This window comes from Lepus europaeus, chromosome 14 (genome assembly GCF_033115175.1).
Source record: "Lepus europaeus isolate LE1 chromosome 14, mLepTim1.pri, whole genome shotgun sequence".
Classification (NCBI taxonomy): Eukaryota; Metazoa; Chordata; class Mammalia; order Lagomorpha; family Leporidae; genus Lepus; species Lepus europaeus.
In genome coordinates this window covers 83,401,183-83,415,673 of record NC_084840.1, presented here as the reverse complement: position 1 = coordinate 83,415,673, position 14,491 = coordinate 83,401,183, and the positions used below count along the sequence as shown (strand labels likewise).

The 14,491-nt window shown below is 41.8% G+C and overlaps 1 protein-coding gene across 1 annotated transcript in view; it reads left to right on the top strand.

The window, feature by feature from the left end:
- Window positions 1–551, top strand: part of ADARB2 (adenosine deaminase RNA specific B2 (inactive)) — a 219,006-nt gene extending 218,455 nt beyond the window's left edge. The window contains exon 10 of the mRNA XM_062210814.1: window positions 375–551. Within this exon, the coding sequence (XP_062066798.1) occupies window positions 375–551 (177 nt within the window). The remainder of the gene's footprint in view (window positions 1–374) is intronic.
- Window positions 552–14,491: the final 13,940 nt, after the last annotated feature.

Here is a 14,491-nt window from a genome sequence, read left to right as displayed (position 1 = left end):
TTTCGGTTGCCCCAATGTTCCTGGCATCCCTATCCCATTTTGAGCCCGTAATCCTCCTCCAGAAAGAAAAGTACAGCTGGTGATTATGTTTTTAATAGCAGGCAATGTATATATTAATTTTGTTCATTAATCATTGACACTTGCGATGAAGCAAAGCCTGCTCTGTTACTGGGTTTTCCATAGACTGGCCTCATGGAAGGCAGGAGCTAATACCACAGTTGTTCTTTATTGTGTTGTTTCTTTGTTCTAAAGGAAAAGAGAAAGAAAAGCAAAAGGTTGAGACCAAGAGTGACATTTTGCTTGCAAAATTCATCTGGCAGAGGTTCCTATTTCTGCTTGTAGTTTGATTTGCTTTTTCTCCTTGCTGTCCACAGCTTAGCACACGGATACCAAGGCACGGAGACACACCATCCATGTACTGTGAGGCCAAGCTGGGGGCGCACACCTACCAGTCTGTTAAGCAGCAGATGTTTAAGGCTTTTCAGAAAGCAGGGCTTGGCACCTGGGTCAGGAAACCACCGGAGCAAGATCAGTTTCTACTAACTCTCTAAGTCACCAGACTCCTTTGCTATTGAAACATCCGGAGAGGACGAGGCTGTGCGCGTGGAGCATCATGGTGTGTCCATGGGTCCCCTGCGTTTGTTTTCCTGCAGTGTTCTTGACACACACAAGTGTTTGAAGTTTGGATGAGCAACTAGACTTGAATTTGGGTTGCTCATCCCAAGAACCCTGTCCACTACACCTACAGGTACAAGTGCCGTTGTGTTAGCTCTGTGTCTTCTTGGTGGCGTCAAAGGGAAAGCTTCTATACAGGCAAGGTGTGTCATGGGAAGGGGGAGCTGGCTGCAGCCTTGAAAAGTTGTACTGAAGTGTCGCCAATTAGAAATAAGCCTCAGGCACCATTCCCCTGTATTCCTTCCCCTGCCATGCACCTCCCCTACAGATGTGTATGGGTCTCATTAGCACAGTAAATGTTACACTTCAAGATAAGCCAGAAGTGATGAGAAAAGCCATGGAACCGGCCCTCCTCCCCACCTCCCTCGCCACAAGAAAAGAAAAAAAGAAAAAAAAAAGAATCCAACAACAGTGTTCTATTATTTTCATTATTCATTTTGGTTTCTTACTCCATCTCCTTTCCAAAAGGACTTGAGATGCAGAATGTTAAACATGTAAAATAGCATCAGAGAAATGAAAACCATCCTTGCAAAGCAAAGGGGCAGTTACCCAAGGCACCAATGAGTTAGGATCTGTGATGTAAGGAGACCATTTCTAAACATCCTACTAACTGAACGCTGCTGAATGCCCCAGGTCTATTCAGCCAATCACAACTCTGTGTTTCTTTAGACAGAAAAGGATAGCCATTGCAGTGTGACTGTGTAAGGGTTAGCTACTGCCCAACAACCTCCTGATCAAACAATAACAAAATTGAGTCTCACACCAAATTCTGAATTTTTAACTTGAATTGTATTAAACACCAAACACACAAAAAGTTTTCAAAAACCATTTTGATTTTAGCCTTGAGGCCAGATTTCTTTTCTTCTAGGTTCTCCAATCACCATCTTGTTGACGAAAAAAAGGAAAGAAAGAAAGAAAAAAGAAACATAAAGTAGCTGTCAAAATGCAAGAAGCAGGATTCTATCAGCAGGCATCAAAGATTGCAGCTGGACTTAGAACCATTTCCTCAACATCTTCCTAAGAGAGGTGCTGGATTCAGGCAAGGATGAGGCACTTCTCTACCATGTTTCTTGAATTATTTTACCACTGAGAATGCATTTCTAATACTCATGATGTGAGTTAACAAGTCTATAATTTCTTTAATTAAAACAGCCCTATCTGAAATTCATTAGGCCAAATAACAAAACACTGGAGTGCAAGCTTCCTATTTAGAGTTCCAGCTTGACCCTACCACCCCCCCCCAAGAAATGCAAGCATAACACCATGCTGTATATATTTAAGTATAAAGTTCAGGTATCACAACAATGAGGCAGAAATGAAACAAATTGAGTTGTAGCTATTTGTTACAAGATAATAAGAAGTAGAGCTATTAGTATGAAAATAGAAACTTTTCCTGGGATTTAATATAAGTTCAAATTTATCACCCAAGTTCTTTTAGAAAAGAAAGTGGATACTGTAGTAGACAACTTCTTCAAGACAAAGTTTTAAAAGCCACGAAAATATTTTTGCAAGTAGATGACTCATACTAATCTTTCATAAACATTGAGGAAATCAGTGTGGAAGCCAAGATAATATGGCCAGTTTATATTAATTTCTAATACCTTGATGTATCACTAGGACAAATCTTGGAGAACTGAAACTCTCTCTCAGTCATTAGATAGCTTGACCCCTTCTTCTAAAGTGTGGAAGCACAGTTGATTCCTGGTCAAAGTTTAGGATCAGAACCTCTAATTACTAACATTCTGAGCTTGAAGAAACGTGAATATGCTCTATGAGTATATGAATGTGTTCCAAATGGTGTTCTTTCCACAGTGAGGAGACTCACATTCCCAGCAACCGTCTTAACCATTATGGGGAAGATTTCAGAGGTGGTCCTGCAAACAGGTTCCGTGGGTACCACCTGTGTGATCTGATTCAAGAAACTTGGAAAGCAATTACATCCCCAGTTGAGAACACTCTCACAGTGCCTAAGTTGCAGCTATATGGCCATGATTCATTTTGCCTAAGGCACTGCTTCTCCAGAAACAACCAAACTTTCCAAAAATGTAAGAATTCTTCTGAAAAAATCCACATATTAACTCCATTCCATCTTTTAGCCCTAGCATAGGGATTCATCATATAAAGTAGACAGGAGACTCCTTGAGAGGATAGACTAAGACTCTGCAGAGAAGTTTTATAGAAAAAGAAGAGCTTATAGCAAATGAGAGTCTGAGAATCAGGAGCTCTTCTTGGGTTGGGGGGGATGGGTAATCTGTCCAAGTGATTGCAAAATGGAGAGAGAAATGAGGAGAAGCCAGATAATCCTGGGCTCTGTGCAGTGAAAGAAGTGAAAGTGTGTTGAGACAATGGAAGCAAACCACATGCTGGGGTGCTAGGGTTGTGGGATAAAGTCTTCCAGGAATGGGTAAAATACAGAGGATATAAGGGAAGAGGAGAAAAGGACATGATGTTTCCATTTTTTTAAGCAAACGGGAAGGCAGATTAGGACTTCACACCATGACCAGATTGTGCCACATGTGTGTTCTTCCTGACTGGCAGAAGCCTGAGCCAACCCCAAGTGGCCAATCATGGAAAGGGACGGGTCATGTCTGTGCCCAGACAAAAAGGACTAGCGGTGGAAGCCCAAGGATTTATCTTTTAGTTCAAAGTGCAGGGGAAGATCCCAACACTGCTATAAGGTTAGGACCACCCTGCATTTTTGACTGCAGAATTAGCCTTGAGAGTAGCTTACATATATGACCTCATCAAAGGTATCTGTAAGTAGAACAAAACACAGATAGGTGCTCGATAGCCTCTAGTCACCTTAAAAAATATATACCTGAGACAAAGAAAAGGAAGACAGGACAAAAGGGAATATCCAAACATCTAAGTTACCCAGCTGCCCCTCTGTCCATCTGAATTCGCCTCAAAACTACCATCCCCATACCTCCTTGTGTTTCTTACCTGACAATGGCTCAAAGTCATTTGCTCTCACACTTTCTGTGTTCTCCATTCATACCTATTTAGCCTTGCCAATAAAATCCAAATAAAATGAACACCATTATTATCTGTGTCCAAAACACTCATTTCTTTCCTATCAGGGAGAGAAACAAGTTAAGTTTTCCTGCCTGGTTTTTAATCAAAAAGTTGGTGTCTGATCATTTGTGAGCTTTTCACAAGACTGAGCCCAACGGGAAAGGTCACCAAGGCATTCAAGCGGTGGTTGTCCAGCTCCAGCACAAGGTTTCACAACAGTGTATAATATCAAGTTATTGAATTTAGGATTTCTTTGGCTTTTCTTTTTGCCAACAAAAGGATTTGTGAGTCTATAACTATCATTTCATTTTTATTCCTGTGATTCTCTTTCAATCTGTATATATCTATCATGCCACTACTGATCTGTGATGAGTCTTGTTCCTCAAAAACCTCAAGCTGAGTTACTTTTCAAATAAATGCATAGCTCATATTTTTTCTATATAATTTTCTTTTCACAAGAAGTGGTTCTTATCAATAAAGTTAAATGTAGAGGGTTTTTTTTTTCTTGGTATAGTGTTTACCACATCTGGAGAGCCATAAAGAGTAAATACGTAGTATATCAATGCCCAGAATAGAATAGAGTATTTTGATGAAATCCTATTTTTAGATTATAAATTTCAAGATGAGTCTATAGTATCTTGTTTTAAAAAGTAAAGGACATTTGAAACTTAAAAATAGTAGACATTTTTAATTTAGGTAGGCTGATATACTAATTTTTAAGAAGCCATTCTAATGAAATAATCTAATTGGCCCAAAATACAATAAATGTCACTTTCTAATAGAAACCAAAGGGAATTTTAGAAAAAGAATCTTTTTATGTACTATCATTTGATTGCTTGGACCACTTATTTTGGCAGAAGTCTCACTTAACACTTAGCAAAGCCCTGAAGTACCTTTGCAGGTTTCTCTATCATCTGTTTCTAATAGAGTTTGCAGAGACCATAATCCAAGCCAGCATTAGGAAATCCACTCACTGTCTTACACATTTTGACAGGTGATCCCAGCTTTGAGTTTTTGTAGAGCTCGTGGTTGAAGTGGAAAATCAAAACCTCTGTGTTGCAGAAAAGGATGTAGAACTATCAAAGCAGCTCTTAGTTGGCACAGACCTACCTAGGTTATGTCTCCCACCCACAAGAGTTGGCATAACATATGAGGGATAACATGGATGGGCATGGGTGGGAAGAGGACAACACAGAGTAGGATGGAGGGAAGGCAGATTCGGCTCCCTTGCTGCTGTCCATGGTCTTGACTCATCAATGAAGGCTGAAGCACAGCTGTTTCTGGGAGTGCTGCGATGTTGGTGGTTCTTGTTCAATTTCTCCCACAAATTCTGAATCAGATAAAAGGATGACAGTGAAATGAGGAAGTGGAAACAAAGATACAGTAGATGTGGACCACGGGGTAGATGGGCATGGAGCACAAGATTTTATTCTCAAGTGGTTTCTCCCGCCCTCAATTCTGGGAAACCAGAGAGGAAGGTTACCCATTGTCATCATTCTTTGTTGGTTCTCCCATATAGTCTACCTCTTTAGTTTACTTTCTTTTTTCACTCTCCTTCCTTTTATTTTATTATTGTCTACTCTTCCCCATCCCTAAAGGACTCCCTGGTACTACCAAAAGGAATGAACTCATGGGCATGTATCCACCCCAGGTTGACCTATAAAGCAGGCTGATGCTCAGGGTTAAGAAAGAGCCCCAACCCCATGTGTTCTTGTGATACTTCTTACACAGGGATTTGCCATAGTCTTTTTGTTTGTTTGTTTTTGATTACTGGAATATGCCCAATATGCCTGACCTCCCACCAAAATGAACACTGATAGCCACATCTCTAGAAATTAAGACCAAACAATATCTTCTCTACAGGGAAATGAAAACTCTGGAAAAAGAGATACCATATTTTCCCAACTCATAATTTTAAAATCAAAGTTGGAGGGATCTTTAAAACTGAAGATAAAATTATCTGGATTCTCGTGCCTCTTTTCACATGGGCACTAAATTTCTATCACTCTGCAGTATATACATCAGTAAAGAAAATATATTTCCCAGGAGTGCCCAGTTAATTTTCAGCATTTTTTAAGCAAAATAAACTTATTAAATAGTAATTCTTAATTGAAAGTATGTACATAAAAAGCATGATTGAATGGCAATATTGTACCAATGGATGTACATTTGTAATATTTGTAAAAAAAAAACTGAAACCTTAAAATATGAATTTGAATATGTTAATTTCCCTAAGTTCTGTAAATTGCACTTCAGTGATACCTGATAAGTGAATGTTTCTGTTAAGTGAATAAAGATATCAAGTAAAATTGTTCTTTCCTGGATTGTTGGGCTTTTTTCATCAAATAAAGCACAAAGGTTAGTGGAATCCTATGCTGTTTAGGCTTGGTGAAAGATACAGTGTCTGCACACTCCAAAGAAATGGCATATTCAACCCTAAAGAATAGTTACATTAATTAGCAGATACTGAGTGTAAGTCACTGGTCCAGATGTTACCCTTATAGATTTAATGCAAGTGAACTGGCTAAAATATCACAGCACTGGGAATGAAAAGACTTACCTTCAAGACTTGAACCAGCTTCTCATTAACTGTGTAAAATTAAGTGAATCATTTCATGCATGACTTTGCACCTCGGTTTTCTCACTGTCAAGTATGGGAAACAAGACTTCACAGGATTGCTAAGAGAAATTAATAAAGGCACAATGTTACAACACTTTGGAAGAGTTAAAGTATTGTAAGTATTTAAAGAACTTAGTCCTCTACCGAAACTTGACACAACAAGCGAAGTTCAGGTGTCACTGATGATTTTCCTGTAGGATACTAAGTCAGATGTACACTAGGGCAAAGAAACAAAACGACACTCAAAGATTTTTACAGCCTTGGTTCTACACAACTGCATGGACTGACCATTCCAGAGCTCAGTTGAACATTTTTCCAGTAATGCATTTTACTCTTTTCCAGGGTAATGCCTAAATTTGATACAGGTATGCCCATAAGAGGACATAAGTATTTTAGTTAAAAGAATGTTTCATTTTCACTTGTCAACCTATAGAGAAAAATTACAAATATGCTGAATACATAGCTTGTTTGCTATAATTTGAGTGATCATGGATAAGATTTCTTGTTTGCAAGTATCATTTTCTTTTTTTTTTCTTTTTTTTTTTTTTTTTTTTTTTTTTGGACAGGCAGAGTGGACAGTGAGAGAGAGAGAGAGAAAGGTCTTCCTTACATTGCTTCACACACACCCCAAATGGCTGCTACGGCTGCGCACCGCACCAATCCGAAGCCAAGTGCTTCCTCCTGGTCTCCCATGAGGGTGCAGGGCCCAAGCACTTGGGCCATCCTCCACTGCCCCCCCGCCCCGGGCCACAGCAGAGAGCTGGACTGGAAGAGGAGCAACCAGGACAGAATCTGGCGCCCCAACTGGGACTAGAACCCGGGGTGCCAGAGCTACAGACGGAAGATTAGCCTAGTGAGCTGCGGCGCCAGCATATCTAAAATTCTACCACACATTCCCTTCAGGCAGGGAAGGGATTTCTTTTTTTCTTTTCAGTTTACACTTATTTTATATCAAGCTCAGTGATACTTAACTCAAACTAAAGCACTTGAGATCTTAGGTGGAGGGCAAAGGTGGAAGTAATTTGGATGTGTAAACATCCAAGGATATTCCAGTTTTTCCCCTTTATCTCAGGATGGGGTGTGAGATGTTCCTCTTGGTTGAGTGGCAGTGTTTCCAGAAGCCTCTTATTTTTGAAGTCTTACAATAAGTTATTCCTAATAGAGAGGATACATAGGGATGAGGGTTAGTATCAGGGAATAAAGGGGAGATGGACTTGTAAATATGTTTCTCGACAAATCTCAAATGTTCCAGTGCTGTGACATGTCCAGAAGTCACCTGGAGCAAATCGCAAAGCTTTGAGATTCTGAATGTATGCCAGCCAGGACCCTTTGTTGGCCAAAGGAGAGAAGGGTCTCTAGCCTAATCTTCTAATGGTCTCCCAGGAGGAAGTCTCAGGGATGACACCCAATGCCTGCTATCAGTCACAAAGGACTTCATCCTATGAGAGAAAATACATCATCCCTGAAAATAAGTGCTTTGATTTCCAGTAACCTCTTTAAACTTGAGGGTTCTCCCTATCAACCCCAAATCGTTCTTCTGGGCTGTCAAGTCCCTAGCTACTCTAGGCTAGACTATGCCCTCATTTCTTGTGGCATTTTTCTTTCTTGTTGAGAATTTTTTTAAAGCATGAAAACATGAAGTTTATGATGTATTGTCTTAGTAAAAGGTTTCAGCTAAGTGCATGTTCCCAAGCAAAGTAACTGGAGTCCACTCTGATTCTTAAAATGTGATAGGTGTGCGTGAGGATTGAAGGACAAAACGGCCACTGCAGCGGTTTTTAGGCTCTGTGATTGATTACACCCTTGTCCACTTTGGAGCTATTAAATCAGGTTCCTTTAGTTGAGTTTAACTTGATAGTAGAAATACAGCCTTCAAAGTGAGTTTCAGAAATCCACTGCTCTTAAAGAGCCAGATTTCCCAAAAAAGACCTTTTTATCAACAAAAATAGAACGAGAACAAGAACATGGATAGTAATAATGAAAGCAAATGCTGACCTGCTCTAAAGAAGACTCAATCCCTGAGCCTTTCAGGATTAGATTTCTTGACTTGAGTGTATGTGATGGCGCAGGAGGTTACGCTTCCACCTGGGACCTTGCATCTTGTATAGGAGTGCCTGAGAAGGAGTCCCACCTCCCTTCTGATCCAACTTCCTCATGATGCACACCTAGGGAGTAGGTAAGTGACAGCTCAAGTAGTCACCCTGCCGCTCATATGGGAAAGCTATTTGAGTTCTTGATTTCTAGCTTCAGCCTGGCTCAGCCTTGGCTGTTGCAGGCATTTGAGGAATGAACTAGTAGAGATTCTCTCTCTCTCTCTCTCTCTCTCTCTCTCTCTCTCTCTCTCTCTCTCTCTCTCTCTCCCCTTTCTCTCTCCCCCCCCCCTCTCTTTCACTTTCAGTCACTCTGCCTTTCAAATAAATAAATAAACTTTATAAAAAATACCACTTCAAAAATTGATTTTAAAAATAAATTACTTGAATAATTGTGCTCAGTATGAAATTTGGTAGTTAAAGAACCTCCTTCAGGCTCAGAGCTGAGGTATGCTGCAGGAGAATTTTGACTAATGTCCTGCATTCACTTTTGGGAGACAACGTTAATGAACTCCTCAAAGATGGATGGTTTGGCTCTGTGGGGAAGTAGGCTCAGTATGGAATAATAGAAATATGATGTCTTTTAGAATCAGAAGGCTGGATTTCTAGTGCTTTCTCCATCATCGATAAGTTATATGACCTTGGGCAAGTACCAGTACTCTTACAGGGACTTCAAATATAAAATAGGGTAATCCCCTGAAGAGTTGTGGTAAAATCAGATAAAGCAGAAAGTCTCTTATACTGCAAGATGCTGGAAAAATACTGGTTGCTTTTCTTCGGGAACATTGAGCACACTTGGCAGGTGGCCCAGGTGAGTTGCTTCTAAGGACAGCTCCCCTCGAAGGAGCCATGCTTGTAATTCAAGAGCAGGGCTGCTTTCTAGGATTAGAAAATCCTGGGAGTGGAAGAACAAAGTGAACCCTCGTTTCCACAAAGAAGCAGATGATGCCGTTTTCATAAAGCCTGAGGGAAAAGAGCACATCATGAAGCTGACATCATGTAAAAAACAAAATGTTAAAGAAGGGAGTAGGAAGAATTAGAAGAGATCATTTGACAAGCAGGAGGGTGTTTGTGAGCTTTAGAAGAGAAATCTCACTGGAAGATAAGGGGCACAGGTGTGACACATGTGAGGTGAGAACAAGGCAATGGAGCGGTGAGGACAGGTGGTGCACACAGAGGCAACCTGGAAAGAGAGGACTGAAGTAGAGTAGTCCGAAGAGGAGATGGCCGGCCAGGTCAAAGGCTTCTCACACAGAGCACTCTGCATAGGGTAGGGGCAGTGCTTAGCCTGGAATGGCCTGAGGGAATCCTACAAGAACAACTTTGACATCCAGGGGACAACTCAGAGGGAACTTCTAAAGCTGGCCTCTGGCATAACCCATTGTTGCCACTGCTTCCCTGGACTCTCCCCTGGCCTGGGCGCAGTGTGGACAACATGGTAAGCCTTCAGGAGAATTCCTGCCATAAAGTCGTCTCTACCAGGGCAGTGATTAGCAGCTGCTTTTTTAATTTTGTTTGTTTTCTGGTCTACCAGAGAGTAGGTGTTCAATAAATACCTGTAAATAAATAACACTGAGGAGGAGAGGAAAAAGAATCAGGAAATGAGTAAAAAGGAGAATATTTGCAAGCGCCCAGCCAAAGGCAAACTTTTTTATTTTAATTGTCTTCTTGATTCCAGACTATGTGCAGAGGGAAGAGTCTGCTGGCCTCATTTGCAAACAAGTACATTCCAACGTGCAGAGAGGGTTGTTCCTGCACCTGCACCATGTCTCTCCTTCTCACCCAAGTCTAACTGCATCTTACAATTACTTAAAAGTCAAAGTCACAGCTCTGGAAATCCTACTGCTTAGAAAAAGCACCTGCTCACACCTGTCACTGCAGGTTCCATGCCAGGAACATGTAGCCTGTGAGCAGCACATCACTTTCCCTTTGATGCCCCCTCAGTTACACTAAGTGAATAAGTATCCTTTGTGACCAGAGTCCCACCACCAGCTGATGCACCTATGTCATGCCCTGGGGGTCAAGTGACACTTCTGCAGAAGTTGCTGTGGCCTTGCTGCCCACCCGTTAGGTCTGAGTCCCGTTGGCTCACAACCATCGCTTCCCATTAGATGCTCACATAGGCTCTCTGCTGAGTGATTCATGACAGGTCCCTGGGAGCGGCAGTGAGGCACAACTAAAGCCCAAGCCCCCAGCCCCTCTAGGGACTCCAGCTGCAAGCCACATATGTGGGTCATCAGAAGTCTAAGAGAACCAGGTCTGAGGCCCCTTAAGGACCTGCAGCACAAATCACCGGGGATCTCCAACAAGTTAGAATGTTCTCAAAACAATGTCCATGGGCCATAGTGATTGTCCAGTCACTGCCTACTTCTGAACAATTGTGGTTTGAGGCTGTACATATTAATTCTTGGCTCTGCACATACCCTGTGACAAAATAGGTTCCATTTCTCACTTGAAATGGCTTACTTAAAAACAAATGGTAATATACTCCCCAAGATTTGGGTGCCAACTGTTGGCAAAAAAATAGAAATAAGACAACTGGGCCCAGGGAGTTCTAGAGGCAAAGGGTGTCAGGCCAGGCTGGTGACTGCCCTGGGTGGTTACTTTGGGTGAGGGCTTGAGTAACCATTGCCATTCAAAACTGGCAGCTCTCCCCACTTTCCCAAATATGTTAAAACATGTAGTGAATCATATATTATCTTCTGTGAAACCAAGTGTGGTCCCCAAGGAGGCCAGAACCCAAGAATTTTACTAACTCATGCTTTTTGGTGTAGCAACAACCAACTTCTAACATACCATGGAGTCAAACATCCACATGCCCCTGCTCAAGCTGCTATTACACATTGTATTAGTTCTCCAGAGAAATAAGAACCAACAGGATGGGTTGCATATAAAAAGGGAGATCTATTTTAAAGAATTGGCTCACAAGATTGTGGAGGCTTGCAAAGTCCAAAACCTGCAGAGAAAGACAACATGTTGAAGACCATGGAACAGCTACAGTCACAATCCAAAGATCATCTGCTGCAGAATTTCCTCTTCTTAGGGACCTCAGTCATTGTTCTGTTCAGGCTTCCAACTGATTGGATGAGGCCTACTCACATTGAAGAGAACAATCTACTTTATCCAAAATCCATTGATGTTCATCTCATCCCAAACAAATCCCACAGAAACATCCAGAATAAAGTTTGACTAAATATCTGAGCATCCCATAGCCCAGTCAAATTGACACATAATTTCAACCACTGCACACATGAAACACACTCCACTCTCTTCCCAGCCTTGCCTGGCATCATGCTCACCAGGAGTCTTCCCTGTTTCCTCTCCTGTAGCCATATAGTGAGTCTCAGCATCTGGCCCCACAAAACCACATACACACACGTACCAATCACTGACACTGTGTATCCTGCAGCTCCCTCAAGAACAGAAGTTGTCCCATATCCATCTATAAATGCCAGTATCTTGTTCAATGCTTAGCATATACATCTTACCTTATAAGCATTCCTTGAAATGAACTAAGTTTCAAGTTCCAAAATTGCAGAATCTCTCTTTCCCTATGAGAGATCAATGCCTTTGTGCAGAAGAGGAGAGCTCACTCTAAACAGATCTCAGTCCAGCACTGAAAGGTCCAACTCACCCCAGCCAAGTATTCAAATCATTGACTCATCTGTCAACAATTGTTCCCCTCCAGTACCATTATACAGTTTGTTTCCTCCCATCTATGTCAAATCTGAAGTAAACAGTTCAGCTAGAGAGCTTTTCTCAGTATTGTCCACTTTCTACAGAATGCTAAGCTAACACATTTCCTAATTTCTTTCTGCATCATTCAAGATTCTTATTTGCCAGCAACAGAGATTAACTTTGCTCCATTAAGCAGGAATTGGGTTCAATAAAAGTGGTAAAAGAAGAGAATTGACCACAAAATTACTAGAAGGACTGTAGAGTCAAGCTTAAAACTCTGAAGCAAAGAAAAATATCTAAAACCATATCCCAGTTATGTGCTGAATAAATAGTGACCATAAACACCAGATGGGAAGCATCCTTGTGTATTCATAATTTGATTATATTAAATAAAGGCAGGGAGTTGGGTACATTCCCAGGTTCCACCAATCAGATATGCCAAGTTCAATGTGGATGCTTTATTGGTAGTCTGAGTACAATTCAATTCTCTAGCTAAAGAGTAGACCACAGAAATAAATACCTATTACTTTTGTCTTCTAGAGTAGGAGATAGACTTTTCCCTCAATGATTATTTACATGCAGTGTCATGTTGTGGGCCCTGTTGGTGCAAAATCTGGAACAATTTGATGGCTAGTTCACCAACTCCCCAGCTGATGTGAGTGTTATTTTTGCATCACAGACACTATTTTTCTCTGGAGGATTTTCCTTCACTAAGTAGAAGTCACCTCACTTGGACAGTTAGATACCACCCCCTCTCCCACGGATCAGGCAGAGCCCAAAGCCAATGACTGACAGAGAAATTCAAAAAGCCATATCCTTTTCCTCAACAAGAAACCAGTGCTGTGTTGCAGTTCATGCTGTTGGACTCACCATGGGGAAAAGCTGGAGGAAGATTCCAGCAGAAACCAGGGACTTGCTTAGCTGTTTTGTCACACTCCTGAGAGCACAATTTTCAATGAGTCATATGCCCAAATCTCTGTCAGGATTTGCTTCTAGGAACATGACCTAAGATAGTTGTCATCAAGGATGGCCCTAGAAAATATCCTGCAACAATGGGATTCTGCACTCTCTAACCAACTGGTAAAAAAAGGTGGGAAGATTGGTGCTCCCTAGTGCTGTGGCTAAAACTTTTTACCTGTTGTGCACAGAACAACAGCAAGTGGAAGGGAATGCACTTCTTGGTGTCATATCTCTGACATTTGTGCAATATTACAAAGGCTGTCGAATTCAGTGACAATTGCTAAGTATCATCGATGCCTTGAAGAGAGGCAACAAACTCAAGGTAATAAATAATCAATTTAGACATTGGGAGGCGGCAAGATGGCGGAATAGGCAGGAAGCACACTATTAGGCTGGAGAGAGAGACAGGTTAATATAAGTGGAGATACTGCAGGGTCAAGGAAGAGTAGGGGATAAAACAGCATAGGAAACTCTTCCGGAACTAGAGATTCACAGTGTACCTGCGTGGAGAGCGTGGGAGCCCAAGATCGGGACACCAGCAGCAGACTCAACGCACCAGCGCTGGAACGCGAGGTGAGCCGAACCACAATAACCCGAGACACCAGCGGGCAAGCGGAAAGAGGAGGCTAGAGGGAACGAGGCTTGAAACTTCGTGGGGAAAAGTTCACCAGGCTAACTTGAAGAGAGAGAGGAAAAAAATAAAAAAAAGCGACCGATACGGACACAAGTTTCTCTCTCTCCGCTCACCTCTCAAAGGCGAGCAAGACAGAGCAGGCGCCATTTTGGACATACGTCATAAGCAGGGCGACCTCAGGTCTGCGCCAGCCCTTAGCCTAGCAGAAAAACCTGACTCTGGGGGGAGGGGTGAAATAACAGGAGATTAGCATCTAACTTGGCAACCCAGTGGGAGATTGCGGGAGAATTGGTGCCCACACTGAGGGCAGCAGAGATTCCCTGTGTGGTCCGTGGGAAAGAGCTTCCGATCTCTGGCTCCTGTGGGTATATCATTTGCCTGCTAACTACCTCCAATTACATTCAGCTGTGCGGAATTACTTCCCTTTTGAATCAAAAAAGAGAGAGATTTACCACACCTAACCTGGGAGTCTCATCTTTGACACACCCTCAGCCCTGAGGAACCAAACACAGCTCTCAGTCCACACTCATCCCAAGCCTCTAAGGCACCACTGAAAGCAGACAGTCCACTTAATATAGAGCCATAGTGTAACAAGAAAAAACACCACAGTGAAGAAACCAAATATCTCCAACATGCCAAACAACAAACGCAAAAACCGAGCTAACAAGAACAAGGAAGACACTATGACACCCCCAAATGAAAAAGACACCCCAATTCAAGATTATGAAGATGGGGAGATTGAAGAAATGCAAGAATCAGATCTCAAAAAATTGATAATAACATTAAGAAGTTCTCAAAAACAAATTCTTGAACTACAGA